The 25,849-nt window shown below is 39.5% G+C and overlaps 1 protein-coding gene across 10 annotated transcripts in view; it reads left to right on the top strand.

Annotated features, from left to right (window-relative positions):
* Nucleotides 1–19,233: 19,233 nt before the first annotated feature.
* ATRNL1 (attractin like 1) overlaps nt 19,234–25,849 on the top strand; it is a 431,792-nt gene continuing 425,176 nt past the window's right edge. For 6 of the 10 annotated variants that reach the window (XM_068198166.1, XM_068198161.1, XM_068198163.1 and 3 more), the window contains exon 1: nt 19,234–20,207. In XM_068198166.1, coding sequence (XP_068054267.1) covers nt 19,924–20,207 — 284 coding nt within the window. In that variant the 5' untranslated portion in view covers nt 19,234–19,923. The remainder of the gene's footprint in view (nt 20,208–25,849) is intronic. The other 4 variants (XM_068198162.1, XM_068198165.1, XM_068198164.1 and 1 more) reach the window with 3 other exon arrangements.

The following is a 25,849-nucleotide window of genomic DNA, read 5'->3' on the forward strand; positions in this document are numbered from 1 at the left end:
TAGCTGATGAAATATTTCTCTAGCAGCCCTGTCAGCTCATGCTCCAAGTCATAACCTGTACTGCTCGGTTTTTTTTTGTGTTTGGTTGGTTTGGGTTTTTTTAAGTTAAAAAAAAAAAACTTACCCCAAACCTAAAATACCTGAGCCTGGGGAGAGTGAGAGTGTCCTGTGCTTAGAGTTATAGATTTATAGAATGCTTTGGGTTGGAAGGGACCTTCAAAGAGACCCCATCAGACTCCAGCTGGTTCCTGGGCTTCAGTTCAGATGTGGTGTGGGGACAGTCAGAGAGATGGGCAGGGGAGATGGATTGTCCAGAGTGGCTCTGTTGTGGCTGCTGCACTGCCCTTCTGTGCTGAAAGAGCTGAGCAGAATGTAAAAATGGGCTGGGAGTTTGTTAATACCCTTAATGAGGTATTGCCTTCATTTTATGTAAAGTACAGTGTGTGCCATATAAGGTCTGGTATTTCAGGGGCAGATAATTAAAAATCTAAGAGTAATTTACCCCTCTAACATCAGCCAAAACATCTCTGTTTGGATTTTAATTCTTCTCCAGCTAAGGGATGACAGCAATGAAGATTAAAGCTTTTTTTATTTCTCTTTATGATCTCAGCAAAGTGCAGATTTGAAACACAGAAAAAGGTTGACCTTCATATTAACCTGAATTTCTTTTCCTGTTTCTTCTTGAACATATTTTATTCTCTTTATGCACAGTGGGGCTCTTTTTTCATGTGCTATGCTGTTGAACAAAATGCCAAAAAGATGGAGTGTGTACTTTTACATCAAAGAAATGATGAGACCATGAAAACTCATTTCCCTTGTGACTTCTTAAATTGCTACTAAGGAATTGAATGTGTCTGTTTGAAACAATGTGTCCCTTTAAATTCTGTTTTCTTATTTTCCTTAAAACAGAAAACCATGGTTTCATTTAGATCATGATCCAAAGGCCACTGAAGTTAAGAAAAGATTCTTAGTTACTGCAGTGAGTTGTAGGTCAGATTTTTCAACTGTTTCACTATGTAAAAACCAGAACAGTTTTAAAAAGAATTGCTTATCTAGAGGGGAAAAAATTGCCTGCTGTATTTTGTTTATTCAGCTAGTTAAAAGTCTTACCTTCAGCTGGGCAAGAGCTAAGTGAATTCCTTTCTTACTGCACAGAATGGATTTGACAAGGACAAGAAAAGTCAAGCTGTAGTTAAATTCAGAAAGACAAACCAGGGAAAATATTGATTTACTTCAGTTTTTCTCATATATAAAGGTGATGTGAGGTAGAAGCAAACACAGTAACAAAATCCACAACATATACTCTGTTGGAGGAAAACCTTTTCCAGTGCTACACTACAGTTTTGGATAATCCCTCACTGCTGGGATGAATGATTTCTCACTGCTACAGTCCAGGAAGCTGCTAGAAATGCTCTTGATTGGAGTGAAAGGCATTGTAAAGCAATTAAGTTCTGCCTATTAATAAAGCTCCCACAGGATTCATTAATTTTAAAAGTAGACAAAGACTGCATTTAGTAGCTGTAGAACTGTGGCTATACTGAAATATGGAAAAATGCTACACCATGTCCATGCAGTTGTAAATATTCCTTATCAGTTTCCAGAAAAAGGTTGTGAATTTCTAGTTTAGAAAAGCATTTAAGCATATGATGAAATTTCTTTCATTTTGACTGGATATAAATTAAACAAACAGCTAAGCCCTTTGCTTAATGAGGAGCAATTTGAATATCTGCTTATAGCCCAGGTTCAGATTTCATTGAAGTTTCCATTCCTCTGAATTGGAGCCATAATCCCCTGAATTGTCATGGTATTTTCTGGATCTAGAATCCATAAAATTTCACTTTCCTCCCAGACACAAAGCGGCCTTCTTAAAGATACCCATAGTGCATATCCATATTCCTTTCCAAAGCTCCAGTCTTGTGCTCTCCTTAATTTACAATTTATTTGTCACTCCCAAGACTTGTAATAATTTCAGCAGGTGATTTTACAGCTCCTCAAAACAGTGATTGCTTACTCTACCAGTTCAAAAGCAACCCAGTTCTGGAGAAGATATAAACCTTCTCTGTGCAGGTCTCTACCTCTGGAGGCACTGAACCACTCACACCCTCCCTCTTCCCCTTTCTGCACTCCTGTCACACTCACACCCAGTTTCTGGTTGGTCAGACTCTATTTTTTGCCTAAAAAGAGTCACTCTCTGCTATGATCCCATGCTGGGATAGCACAACAATGGAAAAACATTGATACCTGGAAAATATGTTCACCTGTTTTCAAAATTCTGGAGCGAGCCAGCAGTTTGTGTCAAAGCCTTTGCAAAGGCATAGAGCCAGTTTCTCAGATTCCATTGTTTATAATCTCACTTGGGTTATTTCCCAACAACTTGGAAAATGTGTGACTGGTTTTGTATCTGAAATTAATTTGCCCAGTGCCAAAGTGAGACTATGTTATTTACAAAACAAGGCTATCTAGCATGACTGGCAGTCTGCAGGACTGATTAACTGAGTGGTTCCAGCAATTGTGTTGCTGCAGATATGGCAACTATATCCTGAATTACATGGGGGCACTGATCTGGGTTGTGTTTTGTTGGGTTTATTTTGTTCCTTTTCCTGGTAAAATGACTGACTTCCTAAGCCAAGTGGTTGAGCCAGGTTTTGTTCCACATTACTGGTTTTGAATCTGTTAATGCAGCAGGTACAGGAATGCAGGTTCAGAGAATCATGAAGAGATAAGTGTGCAAAATTGCTCAGTGCTGCTGATTGCAGAGCTCCTTGTGCTAAGCATTTATTATCTGGTAGGTAGACAGAAAAAGCCTAAATGTACAGGTAATTTGTTAAAAAGCCTTTCTTGTAAACTGCACTGAAGGTGGATATTTTACACTATTACTTAAAAGTCAGAATATCATGGGTTGAAATCCAAATAAAGGTACCCATTTCCAACAGTGTTAAATACTGCAGCCTTGATTGCAGAGGATGGAAGGTCACTGGCTTCAGGGTTCTTGGAAGCAGAAGAAATGCAGTTTGGAAGGAAAAAAAGAAAGCATCAGAAGATCCAAAAAGAAACCATCAGAAGATCCAGTGCCCATTTTTAAACCAGTAGGTTGCATTTAAAATCCCGCCTTGGTACTTTTCTTTTGCCATCAGGAACAAGTATATATATATATATATAAGAAGAACATACTTTTCAATCTAAGAAAAAATTGACAGCCCTCACATGCTGAAAAGCTGTTATGCCATCAGATGAACTCTCCAGACGTCCAGGAGTAATTTCATTACAGGGATTCTGCTGATATGCTTTTTTCTTTTAAAATAATGGTGGTTTCCACCTGGTGAAATATTTGGCTTTTTTTTGGTAATGTGTAATAACATAACCAGTGCCATAGGGTTTTCTACCCACTTTTCATCATCACTAATTTTTGGAGTAAAATATTTCAGTAAATATGGGGTGAAGCAAGTTTTTCTTTTCAGTCTAAAAAATTACTTTAAAGAAGAGGGAGTAGATGAAATTCCTGCAGTGAAGCTGGTAAAAAAATGTTCTGCTATTTACAAAGTGCAGCAATGCCTTTTGATTAAAACCAAAAGTGAAAAATCCAACTCTAGCTTGAGAGCCTTAGTGACAAAGTTCCTTCAATGAGACAGAGAATGAAAAGAGAGTCAGGCAGCGCCTGTGAACTTCTGCAGAGTCTCAAAAATGTGCTGCTTTGGAAGAGCTGTTTCTAGCAGTGTAAGGGCATTTATCTGCAAACATTCCTTCCACCCAGCTACTTAACTTAGCTGTTGTCTTTTGCTTCCACCTGGTCTAGTGGAAAGTGGCAGGGAGGTTGGAACTTTTGGGATGATTTTTAAGGTCCCTCCCTGCTCTAACCAGTCCATGACTTCCTTTGGGACCTTCAGGAACATTTATTGCTTCCATATATACTCAGCCATGCAGCTGAGAACAAGATCAATCCTTACTCTGCAGTATGTTCAGTAGAAAAAAGAAGTTTATAGAGTCACTATGTCCTGAGTATCTCCCCAAGTGGAATATTTTCAAGAACTTTCCAAGATAATATCCTAAAAATGCAACATCAGAAAGAACTGCAAGGCATTTGCATAGAAATGATCACAGTATTCCATGGTGGCCTGAATTTTGCCTGTGTTTTAGGATGTTTATGAAAATTCCAGGGCTGATTACTATATTCATTTCATTAAAATAGTAGAAATGTACTGAGTCAGTGCATTAATCTCTTCATCCAGTCATAAGAAAATATTTATCTCAGTTATTCAATGGTAAAAATTATATTGCTCAATTTCTTAATCTTTAGTGCATGTAATAACATAGAAAAAACACTTTGGAAAATGCTTTCTGTCAAGGATATTCCAGTCCACAGTAAAGGAGATCACTTTGAAATAATGAAAAACATCTTTTGGGGCTATTCACAAAGGAAATACTTAGTGTGTTGATGAATTTTAAACTCTAAATCATGTTAGTTATGTGCTAGTAAATTATGCACACATATAAAAATGGAGCATGCTCAGCAACTGAGGAAGAAGTTGTTATGACACTTAGGACATGTTATAACTGGAAAAAAAATCTTCATCTGTGTTGCATTTGCCAGTGAAGAAATGAAAAAAAAAAAAAAAAGAAGAAGAAGAAAAACGAAAAGGACAAAGAAAAAGGGAAAAGGAACGTTTAATAATAATTTAATTTTGCCTTAGAATCAATTCCCTTTCAGAACAAAGGAATAACTGTCAAAGTGGGTTTTGGAACAGAGTTGTGAGAGATGTTAGAGACCAGTCAGAGGTCTAGAAAATATGATCTCTGAAGAAAGACTGTGTGAACTGGGACTCTTTTAGATTAAAAAAGAGGAATCCGGGGCTAGGTGACCTCCCTTCCAGCTTTATATTTCTATGGAAATAAAAGGATCTGAAGGAGGGTCACTGCATCCAAAGACATAATCCTATCTTTCAGGAAATAAAAATTGCTTCTGTATAAAAGCTGAACTGCCACCTAACCTACATGAAAACGTAAGGGGAAATTAGTGTTCTTTTACCCCCAGAAAAAGCTGGAAAGCAATGTGCATGGGACGGCAAGATTCTGTTTCTATGCAGGAGAGTGGGGTTTTGATTAAATTCTGGCTAGAATGGTCTTTGTTGTTTTGTTGCTTTGTTAATAATTATTATAGAAATAATAATAGCTACCAGATCAGATGATACTTGGCAGTTTGTGGTATTAAAACAATAAATAAATAACTGGTTTTTAACAGTTGCTGGTAGATGTGTTTACAAATATCATCACAAAGAGCACCTGGCCACCTCAGCAGCTCCTGACAACCCAACTTTCTAGCAAGACATCATTTATACACATGAAGAATATTCCAATGGGCCATATTCTTTTCACTGGGATAATGGATGGTGTTTTCCTTTATGAAAATAATCTTTATAACGGGGAGAGGACTCTTACAAACCATCAGATGAAAGGCAGAGGAATGTGAGCTCATTCAAACCTGGTATAAACAAATCAGGAAATTATCTGTTCACTGTTCTCCAAACAGTCTATGATAGCATTTGGGGTCCTTTTATTTTTGCTTTGCTCGCAGGAATGCACAGAGGTGCCTTTTCTTTTTGAGTGGCAGGGGGTTTTCCACGCATGATGTTGTGAGAACAGGTAGGCAGACGAGGGGGAGGATGAGTAAAAGAAAGGGTGCATTGCAAAGGCTTGTTGTAGGTTTTGAAATCAAATTCAGATAAATGAAATTCTCTGACTTGCCCATGTAGAAAACCAGTGATAGAATCGAGCCTAGTACTCAAACCTCTTGTTTATTTATTCTCTGCTCTGGTTCCTCAAAATCAATCCTGTCTGTCTTCCTTGATTGTATTTATATATATATATTTATGTTTCTACTGTGCTTTCCTTCTGTCAAGTGCAATGAACAGTTAACAGTATAGAAGGTTTTAAATAGATGTTTTTTCAGATTGTGTTTGCTTTTAGCTTACTCTTTTGAATCAAGCAGGAACAGTGAACATGTGAAATTGTTATTTTCAGTTTTTTAGATGAAGAAACATTCAAAATCTTACTGGTTCTATTTCTGAGAGATTCTAGCAATGTGCTTCATCCTCTGGACAGTTGCTGCAAAGGGGTGTATAAATCTGAGACATTTGTTCTTATAATTTTTTTTCAATTTTATTCTTGAGATTCTGCCTGGGAAGGAGTTGTTTTAAAAATTCATTATTATTTGATTGCAAGTTGGATGTCAGCCAACTAAATTTTTGAATTTGAAAGAAAATGCAGCATCAGCTTCTTTGGGACTATAATGGAATGAAACCCTCCAAGTACTCATTAAAAGGGTTTCTGATGTCTAGCAAAATTAGATGAGGTGTAAATCACTGAACTACCATATGTGGTTTGAGATGGAATATTTAATTTTGTAGAATCCAAACCCAGGGCTAAAGGGAAATTTAACTACACCAGCATAATATTTTGATGATGGAAGAAATAATACCATTTTTGATGTTTTACATTTAAAGTTTAATTTAAAAAAAAAAAAGTTTATTAAGGGAATCTCCATTGATATCCACATTGTTATCTGGCATATAGGCAAATGCTCGAGGAATAATACTAAAGTACAGTAATGACTTTTCTCCACTGAAGAGTTTCTGAAGGCTGTAAAAATACTACTGGAATATTTTGATTGTAGAAGCATGATCATAATAATTATTTCTTCCTTTAGATTCCTCCTGGTAATTCTGTGCCCTTTGATGTAGCTCATATCAGGGTAAGTTAGCTATTGCTCCTCAGTCACTGAAGAATGGAGCTGCTTCCACTGTGGAGGTAGAAGAGATCAGGAGCCAAGGAACAGTTCTGCCTTCAATCTTTCTTGTATTCAAAGTGGAGTTGAAAAGTGACAGCTTTTTCCCTATAACTAAAACTGTTATTATAAAACAATATGAGTAAATATTTCTGTTAATGTTCTGTCCATTGACCCTTGTTGGGATTGGGGTTCATTATGTTAATGCCATGCAGGTTTCAAAGAAAAAGTGCCTGGCCTGAAGTCTTCGTAAACAGACAGAAGGAAAGGGATGTAGGTGCATCACCTGAATAAATAAGTACTGAAGAATGGGTCTCTCTTCACTTGAAGCAAGTTTGATTTTGATCCCTCGTGGCTCTATTTAAGGTATGGTTTTGTGAGATTATATAGGGATTTTATAAGTTTTTGCATTAATTTAAGTTGTCAGGCTGTGACTCAGCCTTTAACTGCACTTTTGAGAATAAGGGTTAGATGGTGTTGTTTTATCATTATTATTCTCTAAATGCCTTTATGAAAGCAGACAAGAATTTATTTAACATGTGGCAAAAGCATAACTGCCCCAACATGAAAATGAGTTTAAACAGAAAAACACATTTGTTTTCTTGTTTATACTGCACATAGGAATTGAATATGTCTGTACAGAAATGTACTTCCTTTTGATGGGATGGATGAACAGACTTTGATTCCTTAAAGACAACTATTTGTTTGTTTCTTCAAGCCAGACAAGTTGGGACTTAGGAATTATATTTTATGAGGAATCACTTTGAAGGCAAGGGAGAAATCATGTGAGAAAACTGTCATTTGAGGAAATCTTGTGCATAGTTTCAAATTTATTAAGAATAAAGACATTCTTCAGAAAAGGAAGGAGCTTTGAAACTTTCAGGATGTGCAGTTCTGTGCTGAGAATAAGGAAGATTTGGTTCCTTTACATTGTTCTCTGGAGTGGGGAAGTGAAGCAGTGGGAGTGTGTTGGGATCAAAGGATGGTTGGTAATTTATTTTGTGTCCTTTTCTACAGCTACTTTGATATCCAGTATAAGCTGAAATGAATTATGTTCATTTCTTGAGGAAAATATGGTGCATTTGAGAACCAGTGTTCAAATGAGCAATAATCCAGTCTGGCTTCCTTTGTGTTATCCAAAGCAGCAGCGTCTTCAGCTTCAGAGATAAGGGTAGGAAGACTGCTTAATTTCAAAGGTTTTCACTTTTATCTTAGTCTGGGAAATCTGAATACTTTAATGGGTTTAGGTTTTTAATTTAATTCCAGGTTGCTCATCATTTCACCTTTCAGCTGGGCTATAGAGATAATTCAATCATATTTCCCTTGACAAACCCTCTGAATTACACTTATATTTCTCTGCAGATGTGAAAATCAGCTGCCATAATAGAGCGTGTGACAGACTTTTGCCTCCCCTCCCTCTTTCTCCCTTAATTTAGGCACTGTTCTTGTCTTGCTTCATAATGCAGATGCCCTCTGACACAGGCATGTGAGAGACAGCCCTTGTATACAGCACAATGTGGTGGTTTTTGCACAGACACAATGTCAAAAGTTTTGGAAGTAAGTTCAGAGAGCAGTCATTAGGCAAAGAAAAGCATCAGATTTGCAAAACAAGGACGTTCTTGAGGTTTGGAGATTGTAGGCTCTGTTTTTGCCCAGAGTTCAAGTAATGTACTCATTTATTTACATGCTTTCCCCCTTCCATAATTCTTTTTCAAAGAATCTCCTAACTTTTTTCCAGAGCCACCCCCATGCTCTCCACCACATAATCATATCTTAACTTCTGATGCAAATACATGGACATGGATGAGGATTCTCTGCTCTGATTCTTGATCCCGAATGGGTGAACAGGAAAGGAAAAAAGGAAAAATTCATTTCTTAAATGTATCTTTTTACTGTAAGCCTTTACAAATTATTTTGTATGTGAAATGTCTTCTCTTGGAGGAACCAAGAGAAAAGTTCAAGCTTTTCACAGGTTTGGCTGAATGCTTGCTGAAGACAATGTCACATTTCCATGCTCTGATGAGGTCTGTCTTTTCAATGTTCATCTTCTTTTTGAGGTCACTAAACATGAAGATTTTTTTATCTCCCACATGGATTTCATCACCTCTGTTTTTATGCTACCTCTGGAGGTGGAGACAGCACCAGCTGCTCAGCAGTTACACGGGGCTTTGCTGGATCTAGAATTCCTCAGGTGTGAATTGCTACCACCATTCCACAGAGAGGTTTCTGCATTCTTTCCTTTGGGAAGCTGACTGTACTGCCAGCATTTGCTTCTAGTTAAGAGGCAAGGACCTATCGAAGGCACATAAAACAGTTTTTCCTCGTGGCCCTGGCTGAAATTCCTGAGTTTATTCTCTTTAATTCTAGGCCATACAAGCTTGTGAAAGCCCGGGGTCTAAACCTATCCTTTACATGATGTGCTGTTGTTCTGCAGGTACATTTTTCTGACATTCTTCAGAGAGATATGAGCATTAATTTTTTCCCAAAATACTCACAGGAATACTATCAGTTATTTATAAAATTGACATTTGTTTTATATTTGGCAGGTGTTCATACCCAACCTTGGACATCAAACAGCCTTTTTATTTGAGGTATTATTGGTATTTGCTGAAGACAGTCCCTTTCAGCAAGGGAAGTAACACCTGGAGATTTCTACTGCATAAAGGCAGAGTCTGGAATAAGGTGTGCATGTAGGTGAGGTAAGGTGAATTAAAAAAAAAAAACATCCTAGAACAATTAATAAAGTTTAAGTCTGCTACTATGTGTGCGTTATGTGCATTCATGTTCATGTGTTTGCACAGGTATGTTAACCTTTTAACATTAGGATGAAACTTTATAATATGCCTTAAATTATAGTGGCTTTTCAGCCAGCAAATTCTATAGGCAAAGTTTATTACAAAAAAATGTCTGTCAGTGTAATTAGACACTTGAATTAATTAAATGGATGGAAAGCAACTCAGACCAAATTAGGATTTTTCTCACTTTATTTTTGGGAAAATGACAAAGCAATCTTCCCGTAGGCTAGAAAACTGAGGGAAAGAAGGAAAATACAGAAGCACAAAGTACAGATATTTATATTGCAGTGTAAAAGAGCATTGTGAAGTAAGAATATTTTGCATCAATTTTTTTTTCCCCATAAGATTTTATTAAATCTTCCTTTTCTCAGGCTTTTTTATAGCCTGAAGCTATTTGTCTTCATGGCATAACAACACTATTTGTAGTTAGAGGTATAACCCATCTGCAATATTACTTTTTAGTGTGTGGCTCTCTTGATACTGCTGCACAGGTAATAACATTTTTTTAGCAGTGATGAAGCCACAGATATTCTCTGTGAGACACGGTCAAAAATCGTATTTCATAATCTTGTTTTGAACATCATTTTAATATTTAATGTGACCACATGTGACTCTGGCAGGTGTAAGCTGTGATACATGGGATTCATTTCAGTGGGCCAGATTCATGTCTCATCCTGTGGTGGCAGTGGACAGTTAAAGTCAACATGACTGGGAAAGGCACCTGAGAAAATGAGACTCCACGATCTGTCTTTGCTTCAAGTTGTGAAATTGCTTTTAGAGGAATTCAAGAGCTACAGATTGCTATGAGATGGAGAATTTGGAGAGGCAAATGGGTCAAAAACGATCGAAAAGTCATTGTAATGTGGCATAATCCTTGTGGAAAACAGTAGAAGGTACTATTATTTCCAGCACAGATCTGTCCCATTTGAACTGAATCTGAGTATCATAATGCCACTTGTGGCTTATTCTGTGCTTCAGCATTTTTTCATTTTATTCTGGCTTGCTTGTGCTATTGCTTTATACTTGCCATTATATGTGTATTTTTTCTATATTTTATGGTTTTCTTTTAGATTTTCAGATCGTTAAAGAATTTTTGATACAATCATCTTAATTTTTGATGTACTTCTAATCTTTCTTCCACGTTAGGATAATTTGCTGTCCTGTCTTTATCTCTTTTATTCTTTTTTCCTTATCACTGCTAGATACTTGTATTTCCCTGAGCTATTTGAAGTCCATTAGCCTTATTTTGTTAGTTGCAATTTAAAGGAAGAATGGAAGACTTATCATTTTTATTATCTTTTTCTCTTGAATTAACTTCCACTTTAAGATTCTCAACCACTTCCTCCTAAGAATTAGAATTAAATCTAAAATAGCTACTTTCTGTGTAATTTCCTCCACTTCATGAAATAAAAAAGCAGTCCCTAGCACATCTGAATAACTGAATAGACAACTATGTCCTGCTTTAATGCTTTTTCAAAGAAAGCCTCAGATAGTTGTTGTATTCTCATCCTACTAGGGAATGTATTCCCATTCCCACAAAGTCCTGAGCTTTAGGTCTTTCCAGTTTCTGCCCCTTGGATACCTCCAGTAGCTTCTATATTGAAAGAGCCTTCTGATCAGAAAAATCTTTGGTTCAAACCTGTCATTATGTGCACTTTGTCTCTCCCACTTTTCGACTGGTGTTCGACAGATATTTCTGTCAGTGTCTGGAGTGCATGTTCTTTGAGGAGCAGTGAGGGAGCTGGGCTGTCTAGCTTGAAAAGGAAGCCCAGGGATGACCTTGTCACCCTCTACAACTCCCTGGCAGGAGGCTGGAGCCAGGTGGGGGTTCAGCCTCTTCTCCCAAACAACCAGTGACAGGACAAGAGGACAAAGTCTTAAGGTGCAGCAGTTTGAACATCAGGAAGAATTTTGTTACGTAAAAGGTTTTGGAATGGGCTGCCCAGAGAGGTGGAGTCATCATCCCTGGAGGTGTTTAAGGAAGACTGGACATGGCTATGGTCTGGTTCACAAGGTGGTGTTGGGTCATAGGTTGGACTTGATGATCTCAAGAGATTTTTCTACCCGAACTGGTTCTGTGTTTCTGCTTGTGGATCTGTACTGCAGGTGTTTGACGGCTCACTTTGCATTCTCCCTTTCTTAGAACCTTTTCAGTCCTCTCACTCTCTCCTTGGCTTTGATCACATAGATTCTAAATCTATAACCTGAAAAGAGGAGAGAGAAAGGGCTGCAGACTTTTTTCTCTGGCACCTTTTAAAACTGGTTCAAAGCCCTGCTCATGAGGAACAACTTGTCAAGCTGGTGAGAAGGTTTCCCTCAGCAGTCAGTCCCAGAGAGAACGATCCTGCATGTCCACCTGTGTAGCCAGACCTGCCCATGGCACATCCTGAGCCTTTATCCCTAGCTGAGGGCATGGATAAGGTCAGCATCTCAACTCACAGCTTCTTCAGCCTCCCCCTGCAGCACCACTGTTGGAGTCCAGGACATCCCTCTGGCTGCCCTGGATTTCTCGAGACCCTGGCAGGGGGCTTGGGGACCTTGGCAAGAAGTCAAAAACACCTGTGGCTTCGATTTTAGCCCATGGGAGAGGCTGCCAACTCTATATGAGGAAGTACAAGTCAAAAGGGTTTGAGTAGTGTAATAGGCGAATTGACACAGGATGGAAAAGTAGAATTTTGGGGTTTTTTAGAATGTAGTTCAGGGGTACAAGATGGAGGAATCTGGGCGTGTCCTAGCCTTTTCTTCCTTCTTCTTGTTCTCCATGTCTTGCTGTGATCGTGACACTTTTCTCTTGGTTTAGGATAAAGACACACCGTCCAACACAGGTGTTAGATAATGGTGCTTTGTTATAAACAGACTGTACAGAACTTTTGATATAAAAGGTAGACACTGCCCAAGACACTGGCCAGACTGCTATGGCTTCTGCACTCGGCGGACCTCGGCAGGTCAGAGAGAAAATATTATAGATACGGAGAAATAAACAACCTTGAAAACTAGATTTCACGCGTTCCCGACCTCTTCTTCGGCTGCCGGGCTAGGGGAAACAGGACTTTCACACTGTTGGGGTCTCACCAGCTGACCCTGACACACCACCAGTGCCCAGGTACACAAACAGGAGATGCCACACACATTTTGTGCTCCTCTGGGGCAATAAACCTTGTTACTTCAGGGAAATAATGTCATTCTTAATAATTATTATTTCTACCGTTATCTGAAGCTATGGAAATTAATGTCTTCAGCTAATTAAATAACTGCTTGTATGCTTGGCAAAGTGTTATATTTATGCAAGAGAGTTATTTCTTCAAATTACTGAAAATAGTTGCATTGAATGAATACAATATGCCACTTAGATTCTTGGCATATAATGTCTGTTTCAACATTAATACCAAGGGAAGATTTAATCTACTCAATTCTTTTATGACATCTAGAAGACAAGACAGGGATCAATGCATGCATAGCCTCTCATTTTTGCCAATTTTATGCAAATCAAGTGGCAAAAAATGAACATAATTTTGTTCCATTATTCCATTATGCCTAGTACAATTATTGTTTCACTATCCTTGTTGCAGACTGTTTGATGTACTTGTTTTTCCACTTTTTGCAAGTATCACTTTCCAGAGTCTAATAGTACAACTATTCAAGTATTGACTGAAAAAAAAAATTAAATACACAAAAGAAAAAACTAGGAAAATTAAGTAAGCTCCAAAAGTATCAACTGGAAAGGAGAAGGTAATTTCAGGAAAAGCAAATAATTTCACTGCAGTATTAAAAAACATACTGTAAAATTAACAATTAAAGTATTAGGTTACCAATGTAGCCATTATTAAAAGGTTGGGTTTTTTTAGAAGAAAAGTAAGAAATCAACATGACATTATTTTGAAGAAGAATCACTTGGACTAGGCAGCATCACTCCGAAGGAGATGAACTGAGACATTAAGATGAAAATTGTATTAATCAAAATACTGATTACACTGCTGATTTAACAGTTACCCAACATTTTACTTTTTTTTTTTTCCAAAGAGATGAAATTTGTCAGCCTGACAACATGAGCAGAGAAGTCACGCTTAAATAGCCTTGGAAGAAATTGGTGTCGGACTTAACAAAGCTCCTGGGTAAAGTATAACGTGATGAGTAAGAACCAGTAAGCCACCAATAATAAATTCATTCTTCCTAAGTCTTGCAAAGAAAAAATAGTGGATAGGAGAAAATTGGAACAGATGGTTTATTTTTATTTTCAAAATCTTTTAGTAAGGCTTTTTTTTTTTGAAATACCATTCAGCAAACTAGCCAGAAAAATGCGGAAACCTCTTCTAAATTCTGAAGGAATGGTGTAAATCCCAGTAAGGTCAATGGAGTTTCATTATCTTCTAATTATTTTTTCAGTATTTTGTTGAATCTGTGAATAAAAAGAACAAATACAGAAATAAAGGCAACAGTGGTTTGAATCCCAAAGATCATGTCCTAATTTAGAAAAGAATGAGAGAAAATAACTCAAAGTAAATGCTTTCTCAGCTAGAAAACGTCTAATAGCAGTGTCCCTTTGGGATCATTAAAGGGTATTGGATAAATTCAGTACACCTACTAATGATGTGTAAGAAAGGTTGAATTGTGAGATGGAGCTTTGCTGACAAGGAGAAAATGCCCTGGCTTAGTCAAGATTAACCAGGATTGTGAAAAACTCCAGAAGGAATAGCAGGGAAAATAAAAGGCAGCAGAATGAATGCAGGAAAAACCTCAGCAGAAGCGACATTTGCAGTGGGAAATGTCAGTGCAAGATGCATCAAGGGTTCAGCATGGCATACAATTACACATCTATTCAGTAGGAAGACTTCTAAAAACTTTGTATTTTACAAAATAAGAGGTTCATACTCAGAGTGAAGATCACTGTTGGCAGATCTGTTCTGTCATAGATGGAAATGCTATCAGGTTGTCTATTTAATTTTTTTGCTCAGAAAGAATGTAGGAAAGAATATAGAAAAATATAACATGATTTTATTCCCTGGCTTGGTAGATTTTTATTTGATAGCAGAGAGGTGTTTCAAGTAGTAATGATGTCATTATCAGTGCTGATAGAACTTGGCGTTTTCTGGTCTCTGTTTTTCTGAAGCATCTTTCACCTTTAAAAGGACCTGAAGCCAAGTTGTAATTTATCCTGTTATTCTTCATCCACAGCCTACAATTTAAAAAAAAAGACTGCAAAAAATATCATTACTTTTTTTCTTCATGAAAAAATTCTGCAGAGGAATAAACATTCCAATAGAAGTCTGGCTCTTTCTTTGTAGGACAGATTTTACACCTCAGCTCATGCATTTGCATAAAAAATACATATCTGACTCTAGATTTTTTCTCCACATAAAAAATGGAAAAAAATTGAAAAAAAATAACATAAGCATTAATTTCCACCTCTGTTGTTTTGTAGATGTTTCTGAGTTTAGTAAACTTCTTAAAGCACTTACAGTCTTTATTGTATGGCAGTTTTCTTCTTGGAGATGATGGTAACAAATGCCACTACTGTAGCAAAACACACACATGGGTGGTGTTAAGAAAGGTAAGATTTTTCTATCTACTTCACTTTAGAAGTGTGCCAGTGAATTTTCTGTGAATTTTATTGCTTTCTAAGTTTAGAAAAAAATGACTAGGCAAGGGAAGCCTTATATTTCTTTCTAAATATTGAAAAAATGAGTAGGTGAGGGAAGACTTATACTTTTAATCTTATAAAATTGATACCTCCCAAGAGCTGACTTACTAGATAAGACAACAGGAACAGAAAATTGTAGCATGCATTATTCTGTTAGCACTGGAATCCGATAAGTAGGGACAAGTTTCTTTTACCTCAGGAAAGAGACTGATGGTTTCCATTATATCAGAATTTTTTTTTTTGGAGTGGCTCAGGTGGCTCAGTCTTGCTCAATGAAAAATTAGTGTGGGATTTATGAAAAAAAAAAAAAAAAAGCCTTTTTCTGTCCTGTATACGAAGCGTTGGATGCATATTTGGAAAGCAAAGCTGCACTCAGGTTCCCTGTCAGGGTCAGTAGGAGCCCTGTACCCTGTGCACTGCTCTGATGTGTTAGGCTAGAGCAGCCCTGGAAGCTGTCAAATCACTCTGTGCAGCCATTACCTCCTGCCTACACGCCTGTTTCACCAATGTGTCAGAAGGCCAAGGCAGGTCTATATATCCCTGTCCAGAAGCAGTGCAGAGCTTGGCCCCTTCCACTTAATGAGCCCAGTAATATCTGTCCCAAGGACAAAGGAAAGGGCACAGGAAGCATTTGTTTCTCTTAATATCCTTGCAAAGAGGTCAAGCCCAATGGTATTCTTTTTTCTCCCTCTGCTCTTCAGCCACTTACATTGTTCTCAACAGAACTGCAAAACCACTGGGCTGGATGCTGTAAATAGTATCGAGCATCCTTAAGTGAGGGGGATGTCTGCAGCAAGGCTTCATTGATCCCAGCCTGCAGGGGAGGGCCAGCAGAGCAGGGAGGCTGCCTCTGTGTGTGCATGGGGGGACGGAGGAGAGGATGGTCTCCACTTCATTCTTGTCCTCAGTTTTGCAGATATTCTGAGCAGCTGGAGAAGTCTGTGTTTGGGGGCTGTTTTGCTTTGTCTATTCTACTCTCTCACTACAGCAAACACAGAGAACTTGAAATATTCTGTTTTACCTAATGAATGTAAATGTATCAGCATTTTTCTCCCTATATACAGGGGCTTATATTTTGATAGCAATAGCCTAGAAGCTTTATACTTTATTATAGTAAAATAGTATAATATAAAATATACTTCATTATAATACAGATTCTATATAATTTAAAGATATAATATACTTTATTATAATACTTTATATTTATTCTATTTATTTTGCTTTCCTACTACAATGGATATACTTTTGGAAGGCATTGTTCATATAACCTCCTACATCACTAGTTTGTAATCTCATTATGTTTTTATTCAGTAACTTGCAATTTTTGATAACTTATTCAAATGCTTTTAAGTTCTAAATCTACTCAAGATGGTTCACTAAATTAGTTCTTTAAAAGTGTAAATGATTTCTGTGTCAAGAATTGAAAGGATGAAAGGTGTAAAATGTTACACTTGCGAGAAAAGTGGAACTTACAGATATGCATGTAAAGATGAAAGGATTGACAGATCTGACTTCTCTCAGCCAGATTTGTTAACTTCATCTGACACCAAAAAAATCCCATTAAATCAGCACAGGAGAGAACCAATATTGGCATTTGTACATCATTCCTTTCCTAGAGTTATGAAATTTCTACTGCATTGCTGTGGCATACGGCAGCCAAAAGGTTTGCTTTCCTTCATTTTCACAGTGTGTAAGTTCTTAGCCAGAAATCAGTGCTGCAATGTTTCTTCCTTGATGCTCTAAATCTAGAAACCCTTCTAGTTGTGTTTAGATTTTTATTTACGATTGTTTATGCAGTCAAAGTACTATCATGCTATTCTCTACATCTCTTACAACCACACTAGTCCTTTCTGTTGGCCTATTTGGGTTGTTTTGTTTGGTTTGGTTTTATGCTTTTGAATAGATCTCTTGCCTGGTAAAGGATTGTTGTGATCTTAGCTTTGCTGTGAATGCTAATTTCAAAAGTTTTGAATGTTAATTTCAAACATTTTCAAAAACTTGTCTGATTTCTGTAGATCTGAAACAAAATCTTTCTTCATTCTGAGAAAAATATGGTTCAGATGGCTTTAGAACTTTTTTGGTTGGTTTAAAGGAATTGAGAAAGTGGAGAAGGAATTTATCTCCATCATGGTAAGCAAAACTATTTCTTAAAGTGTTTCTGTATTAAAGATTATTCTTGAGCTGACTTTGTGTCTTGGACTGTGATCTCCTTTTAAAGGCATTTCTGGTCCCATAATAGTACTTAACAGAGGACAGTTGTTCAGCAGCCTTAATCACATGTGATATTGTACAATTAGCAGACTGTTCACAAAGGCTTCAGTCTCAGCTTTTTATCATAAAATATAAAGCAGTAACACAATTTCCCTTTCCTCTTTTTGCATGAACTCACCAATTCATTACCAAACACATACAAAGAGATGTCTAATAGCTAAGAAACGTGTCTGATGCATGATAATGAAATAATCTATCTCAGCTCTGGTAGGAAGACAATGTACTCCTGGACTGAGAGCAACTTGTGGACCTCCATAAACCCTCTGGAATTAAAACGGGAAAATCACTTTTCATCTCGGTTTTCCCCACATACTTGATGGAGATATTCCCTCCATCAAGACAATAAACTCCTTAAAGGCACAGACTCTTTCTCTGTGATGTTTGTACTTTGTGTTTGACATCCTGATTTTTTTTCCATACAAAGCTCAAATGGATGCTGCTGGATGTTACTGTGTCCCTTACAGGAGTACAGATGGACTTTGGAAAGTTAGATGAAGGTTTAATGGTGTACTTGGGAAAACAGGTTAAACCAAAACCCAAACAAATTCCTATGGGCTTTAAGAATCTGGGAAGGGGTCGATTTGGATATGATTCCAGATGAATGGGATCACTTTGGACCTATATGGAGAGGGTACCAGGAGATTAAATTAAATGCCCTTTCTTCATCTGCTTGGAACACAGACATCACATCATAAATTCCCAATTTCAGTGTTAGGAAAAAGTTTCTGAGGGTTTGACTGATCGTAAAATGAAAACAGGTTACAGAAGAGTTGAAAAAGGCTGTGGAAGGAACACTTTAAAAAGAGAACATTTTAGGCAACTTTAACACAAGGATTGCTTTTGTACTGCTCCATTTGCAAAGCCACAAACTTTGTGACTGCTCATCATGGTGTAAGCAGGAGGCAACGTCAAGATTTGAACCTTAAATTTGGAGGACGGAGGTCAGAGGGAGGATGTGTATTAATGTCTTTACGAACAATTCGATGGGTGGAGGTATGGGTGTTAACATCTTTGGAATGGGGCTTAATGCGTCTACTAACCTGGGGCAGCAGGTTTGTTGCAGAGCCCAGCCAGTTTGGCTCCCGAAGCAGACAAGTGTGCAGACCTGAGTTTCTGAACTTTGGGGTAAAATAACAAGTTCAGGGGGGAATATGGGTTAGGCGGTTCGGGAAGGCTGTACCTTCCTAGTACCTCAGCCGATGGGGAAAGCAAAAGGGCAACATGCGGCCGGGAGTTTAGGATGAAAGCAGGCTGCGCCCTCCGAAACCTCGGGAGAGAAAACCCCGCGGGCGTGTGCCCCAGTGGCCTCTCTTCCTTAATTCGAATAAAGTTGCAGGACTCCTCTGTCTCCTCTATGGACATTGGCTTTTCATAGCGTGATTTTCTGTACAGAGTAAACCTTAGGAAGATGAGGTTCCCCAAACAAGCTGTACCATCTCTGCTGCTACCAGCCGGGAGGAGTTCAAGGCAAACCGCCTCTGAACTTTGCAGGACCTGAGGCGAACAGAGGAACCAGGGCAGCAGAGCGGGGAACACCCGAGGCTTCGGCCGCTCTGCGGGAGGAGCGGGGGCTCTCCCGCCCAGGAGTACGGGACGGGACGGGCTCGTCCCGGGGGTCCGGGCGGCGGGGGCGGCATTCCCGCTGCCGCTCCATTCCCGACTCCTGTTCTGGAAGCGTGGGCGGGAGAGGCGGCCGCGGGAGCCTCGTGGGGGCGGTCACCCCCCTCCCTGCGAGGGACGGATCCACGCGGGCCGAGGGAGGCGGCTCCGAGCGGCGGTGACAATTAGCCTTTAAAAATGGCTGCTTGGAAGCTGTCAGCTGGGACGCGGAGGGGCTGCTAACCCTCCTCTCGCTGCCTCCCGCCTCCCTTCCCCGCAGGGCTAATAACGGAGCGGGGATAAGCGCTCTCCAGCCTTTCCCCGCCCCGCCGGAGCGCGATGCCGTAGCGGCTCCGGGCCCGGCCGCCCTCACTTCCCAGCTGGCTGCCTGGCGAGAGGACGCCGGCCCCCGCCTCCCGCGCTCCTCCTCGCCGCCGCTGCGTGTGTGCCGCGGGCTCCGGGATACAAAGGAGAAGGGGCGGCCGCGGGATACATGGTCCAGGGTGGCGTGTGCGCGGCCGTGGGGGCTTATCTGGAGAGGAGAAAACACAAGGTCAAGAGGCAGCTCTCCTCCTCCATGGAAGAAGACGGGAGCGATGAGCCCTGAGGAGGACGACGAGGAGAAGGGGCGGATGGCTAAGGGCTGCCGCTGCCGGGCTTCCCTTCGGGAGTGACGGGGCGCGGAGGGCTAAAGGGGCCGGAGGAGGCAGCGCTGGGGTCGGGAGGGAGGAGAGGAAGGCGAGGAGGAAGCGGGGGGTTTGAATCTCCCTGGCTGGATTAACTCCCCTTAGGGGAAGCTGCCATCGCCGGCCGCTCCTCGGCCCGCGGCCCCCGCGGCCAAGATGGACCTGGGCAGCGCCGGCCGGAGAGCGGGAGCTGCCCCCGCGGGCCCGGGCGCCTGGAGACCTTTCCCCTCCGCCTGCTGCTGCTGCTTCGCCTCGCTCCTGGATGTGAACAGCTGGCTGCTCTTCTACGGCTTCCTTTACCTGGCCCTTTACGCCCAGGTGTCCCAGTCCAAGTCCTGCGACAAAATTTCCTGCTTCTCGGGTCATTGTGTCAACTCCACCTGCGTCTGCGACCAGGGCTGGGTGGGAGACCAGTGCCAACACTGCCAGGGCAGGTTCAAGTAAGGTTCTGCTTTTTGTGATTTTCTTCTTCTCGTCTCTACATCCTTTTCCTGTCACTTTCACTTGCCTTTTTGTGTGTGTTTGTTTTGTTTTGCTTGTGTCTGCTATGATTTTGTTCGTGTGTGGTGGAAGTATGTGGCAGAAGTTATGGATAAAACAGGCTCCTCTGGCTCTTAAGAGCACAGGACGCAGCTCCGGCTGACTTATCGCTGAAAATAGGCTGCTCCACTTCATGGAAACTGAGAGACGGGAGAAATCGGCCTCAAGCTGTGTCGCTGCTGTCCCTTCTGGAAATGTCATGGAAATGACATGTACTCTTCATGGAGCTGCCCTGGGAGCAAGAATTAGTAGTGGATTTTAATTACTTTTTCCTCCTGAAGAGTGAACGGTTTAGCTCCTTCCAGTCTTCCTTTCTTTCAGTTGTTTGAGCTAAGTGGGCATTAGTCAGTTTCATTCAGGACAACACACGTGCAACTGAGTGAAATGCACACGTGCAACTGAGTGAAATGTACATCCCTGGTGGCAAGGTTTGCAGGAGGGAGTGGGAAATATAAAACAGTAACAGATTTTTGCAAAGGAAGGAGTACTCAGTCAAAGTCTAAATACCTTCTCATTCTTAAAAGTCACTGTGATACCGAGTCATTGATCAGTGAGAAGGAAGCGTACCCTGACACTTGCTTTTCCATATGGAGTGGGAAAGAAGACTTTAATTTATAGGGCTGTCACTTTCCTCCCGCCCCCTTTGGTATCAGTGTAAAGACTGGCTGTGAAGAATACTGTTTGCTGTTATTTTGCTATATAATCTTGGACAGGGCATCTCATTTCATTCCCCTTAAAACACCCCTTGTAAGCAGGAACTTCATTTATTAAGTATGTTGACATACATAGCTGGAAAGTGTTCTAATATCTCACTAATAGTAATACATTGGTGAGACTATGTCTTGGAGAAATCAAGTTCTTTCTGTCTTTGGGAAACTACTTTTTATAGGCTAAATATCAATAACTAATTTAAAATTGTGTTTAACTTCAGTTTTCCTCTCTGTAGTACTGAAATTAAGCTGTACAATTTACATTTCTTTTAAACATTTAATACTAGGTCATTCATTCCTAAATAAACAAAAAGTAAATCCAGTAACTTGTTAGCCAGGGAAGTTGAGGAGTAGTTGAAGTCAGACATGTTGGCTGAAGTGATGTGCACAGTGCAGAGAAAGAGCCAATTCACTGATATTTGGTGGATATTGCAGCAGTAGGATTATAACCTAGCTATAAAGATAATACAAGGCAAATAAAATGCATCTTTTTTTTTTTTTTGCCTATGACCTTGATAATAAGGTTTTAAAGTTAGCCATTTGTTGCGTGTGTGTATTGGATGTTTGGGGTTTGTCCTGCTGTGGAACAATGGGCTAATTTTGGAGAGTGATGAGAGGAGGCCCAGGCGAATCTTTGTGTATGTGGATCTGCAGAGCTCTTCTTTCCTGGCTATAAAGAGATTACTTGTATCCTTTGTCTTGGTGCCACTCATAACAGACCCTAATAGTGCCAGGACCAAAGGCAATGGTAATTTCTTCAATTTCCAAGCTTGTTGTGAATGAGTATATTCCGAGTTGTTACTGGGCCGTTATCCCATTCTTACAGGTATTATCTTTCTTATCTTTTAAAACATCTACATTTCTTTACCTTGGTTGTGTCTGTCAAGTGAGGAAGCACAGTGGTTACATTTTCCTTTCTGGTAGAAAGTTAATAATCCATCCCCACCTAGAGGAAGTTCTGTCTGAATGTTGGAAGGGCTCCTTTTCTGAGCTGAGCTAACACAGTGTTTAATTGAAGTGCTGTTAGGGGTTTCCAGTGAAATCAGAATAGATTTCTCATTAACTCCTATATGTTTTTTCATGCTTGGCTTTAGGAATGACAGTGACACTTGCATTATGATTTTTCTCACGGGAGTAAGCTGTTGGAGAACTATTTTTTACTGAGGACACTTTTCATAGCAGTGTCTTTGACAGCTCATCTTTAATCTTTATTCTTGGAAGCAAAGTATACTCTGCACTGAAAATAAGCATTCAAGATTTAAAGCTTTTCAAACCCTGGGAGTTGGGGACGGAGTGAAATATATCAAACGTGTCTTACATTGCTGCAAGCAGCAGCTCGGAGCGGTTGTATTTTGAATCCTGAAAATTCAGATGAGTGTGGAATGGGTGATGAGATGCGTGTGTTTCCACCTGAAGAGTTGGAAAAAGAATATTACTCTGCCTGATGGCTGGGTGATTGAGCTCTGTGGCAGCTGATGCTTTGCCTTCTTGCCGCGGAGCATTTGCGTTTTGTTGCCCTTTGGCTGCCAAGCACCCTATGTGCTTTTACCCTTAAGTAGCCACGGCTGGGCTTTTGCAGCAGTGGTTTGTCAGGTTCTGCCGGGTGCACATCACTTCTGTTTCTGTCATTAGGGATTGTCATGAAGATCGTTTCAGAATGGCAAAGACTGAAAAGTGTGTTCGGCTGTTAGAGCTGAGTGATCAGCCAGTTCGGAGGTTGTAGATACGATCTGTAGAAATGTTAATAGAACCTTGTGTATTACTCTAAACATTTACAAGCTTTCCAAGTCGCAGCTGTTTGAAGTGCCTGCCTGTGTCCCTGTTACCCAAGATGTAAATTGAACTTTTAATGACCTAAATTGGACATGTGTAAAACCTGTCACTGCAGTACTTGAAAAAAAAAAAAAAAACAACCCAGATTTTCAAGGGTAGGCTTAAAACACTTGAAAATAAAAGGTTCTTTCCTTTTTTTCGTGTAGGTGAGGTATAGTTGTTTTTGCTCTCTGGGAATGAGTGACTTGCATTAGCAAGTACCAGGAACATTGTGGTAAGAGGAGAAATGCTCTGCCTGAGGGTGTCTTGGTACCATTAATTATTTGGTAAGAGTTGTATAGTATTTTTGGTTTTGTTTTATTTCTCTTCTAAACTGAGAAACAGCAACACAGCAGAGACACATCAAAAATAATTGATCAATCTTTGTAAGCAGGTGTCAAAATTAATTGACAATACTATGGTAACCTTGCCTTTTCCCTGTAAGAGAACTACTGAGTAAGTGAACTGCTTTGCAAATGTTGCTCTGCACTGGATGAAAGAAAGGTGGGGGGGATGGAAAATAGGCCAAGAGACTGTCTAGCACCATTTTGCCATTTTGTTTCTCTTATTTACCAAGTTTTGAATTTACTCTTGTTATTGTGAAGCCTGTGGTAAATCATGTAAAAATGCAGATGTTGCTATTCTTACTGCAGGGCATTCACAATCGTGTCAGTCACTATTCAGAAAGATTTAGGCCTCGTGTCTGCCTGGTGGTAAATTATTTTATGCTCTGTCCAGACTGGATATCTGAATGCTGCTCTGACTTTCTGACTTACTTTCATCTTTCAGCTTTTTTTTTCCCTTCCATCTCTTCACCTCTACTGCAAAATAATGAAAAACCCTTTTTAAACCAAAATAAAAAAGGGAAATTCAGTCATAAAAAGAGAGTGGAAAGGAATTTTGCCAGGTGAAAGATAGGAAAGCCAGTGCATAAGCAGGTCCTGTATTTATAGCAGGGAGCTTTAAGCAGCACAGTTCCCAAGATATGAACTAAACCACAAGCATTAAAGGACATTGTAGGGTTTTGCTTTGCAAGGTTGATTAATTAAAGAAGCGATGCTTTTAATGCTACATCTGCCATTCTTTCTTCCTCTCCTCTGTGCCTTTGAATTTGTTGGTCAGTTGTACTTTTCACGACGTAGGAGTTTGGGCAGAAGGGAGAGGGAAGGGCTGCCTAAATCAGTTATGCTACAAGACTCCAGGGAATTCAGGGACACAAACATTATGAATGGCCCAACTGCAGTGACAACTGCTGTCACAGCTTCTATGTAGTTAGATATCAAAGTCAATAGTCTTGAGATGCAGCAGTGCAAGAAAACAGGTTGCATTAGTTTTGCTCCTCATAGAATGATTTCTTAGAAGAAAAAAAAAAAATCCTCCAGGTTGGAGCAAAAAGTTTCCCTATTTCCAAAAAGTGCACTGGTTTGTGGAAGAGCATTTAAGAAAACTTTGTGCATGGAATTTACCTTCCTCTAAAGTTTTTGAGGACTAGAAATACCCACTGTAATATGCTGCCTTTGAAAAATTAGGTTGTGTATTCCAAGGTTTATGGTTATGTATTTGATAGCCTTGAGTGTGATGTGTAATGAAGCAGAACAGGACAGGTGAACACCTTTGAGAACCTACACCTCAGTTAATCTGCTTTACCTAGTCCTGGATATGCAGTTGTTATGGAGAGAGAGCAAATGGATTTGTTTGATTATAAAACCTTGCCTCCAGATGTTCTAATTGTACTAAATTACCTCCTGCATGCTCTCCTTCATTTCTAGAGCTCCTACAAAAGATTCTGGATTCTTCAAGGACAGAACAATTTCCAAGTACAAGTACATTCACAACTGAAATGTTTGACGGGTATCAAATTTTGTTATTCCAGGCAAAATCCTTATTTCTATCTAAAACTCTGAATTCTGCTGTCTGCAGAATGACTCATGCAAAGAAAGTGTCCTTAAATTGCAGATTGTAAGTGAGTGATAATGTTGTGTAAGAAGAGATCTTAAGAAGTTAGCTTTAGCTGCAGCCAGTTGAAGTTCAGAGTGCTGTGAAAGGGGGTGAGTTTATCCTTCACGCTTTTCTTTGATTACATCTTGCTGGTTCTTATGTAAGCATTAATATTCCTGCTGAGAGTTGAAAAGTATCAACAAGAACAGATCTCCCCACCTCCTAGCCAGTTTTTTTAAGCTAGCTCAGTTTTCCTCAAGTTACTTCACTTACATAAGGCTCCTGCTGATCCAAAGGAGTTGGCAGCATCAGCAGGTGTAGATAGGGGGAAAAATTTGTTACTTTAGAATTGGTCCAGACTTAGTTTTCCAGCACTTAAATGTAAAACAACATCACCATTAAAGTGCAACTTCTGTTTTGCAAGGTGAAATCCCTGAGTCATGATATAGGTTGCAGCACTGTCTTTGTCATCAGAGTGGCCTGTATCTAATCCAAGAAATAATTACTCTTATTGACATCAGTGCAATTGAGTGTGAGATTTTGCACCTGCAAATTGCCTTTTTACAACTCAGCATGTGAATGGTAATAAAATTAATCCTCTGGAAAAGCATAGTTGATTATGATTTTAGTCTTATCAAGAGGTCTTTAAGTTATTTTAGTTATGGTGCTCTGAAAAACTATTTTAATGTGATTTGTTCTCTCTGTCGGTAAAATGTAAAAATACAATTATAGCTTATATTATAAAGATACTTCTGATTTCTAAAGAACAAATTTTTTTTGCAAATCTTGTTTTGAAGGTGGAAATGTGAGCCATAAAATCATATTAAATGCCTCCTGAGCTAAGCAATCTGCACTGAAAAGTGCTTTTTGAACAGAAAGCAGTCTTTTTGCAAACTTAAATAATTCAGTTTATTGTAATTTTTTTGACTGCTTAATACTTGCTACATGAAATCTTTTAGATTGGAAAAGACCCTTAAAATCACAGAGTCCAGCCACTGTCCTAGCACTACCAATTTCATCAGTAACCATTTCAGTGGTTTTTAAGGGTTGTATAGAGAAGACCAGAAATGAGCTCTGATTGC

The sequence above is a fragment of the Anomalospiza imberbis genome, chromosome 8 (assembly GCF_031753505.1).
Source record: "Anomalospiza imberbis isolate Cuckoo-Finch-1a 21T00152 chromosome 8, ASM3175350v1, whole genome shotgun sequence".
NCBI lineage: Eukaryota > Metazoa > Chordata > Aves > Passeriformes > Viduidae > Anomalospiza > Anomalospiza imberbis.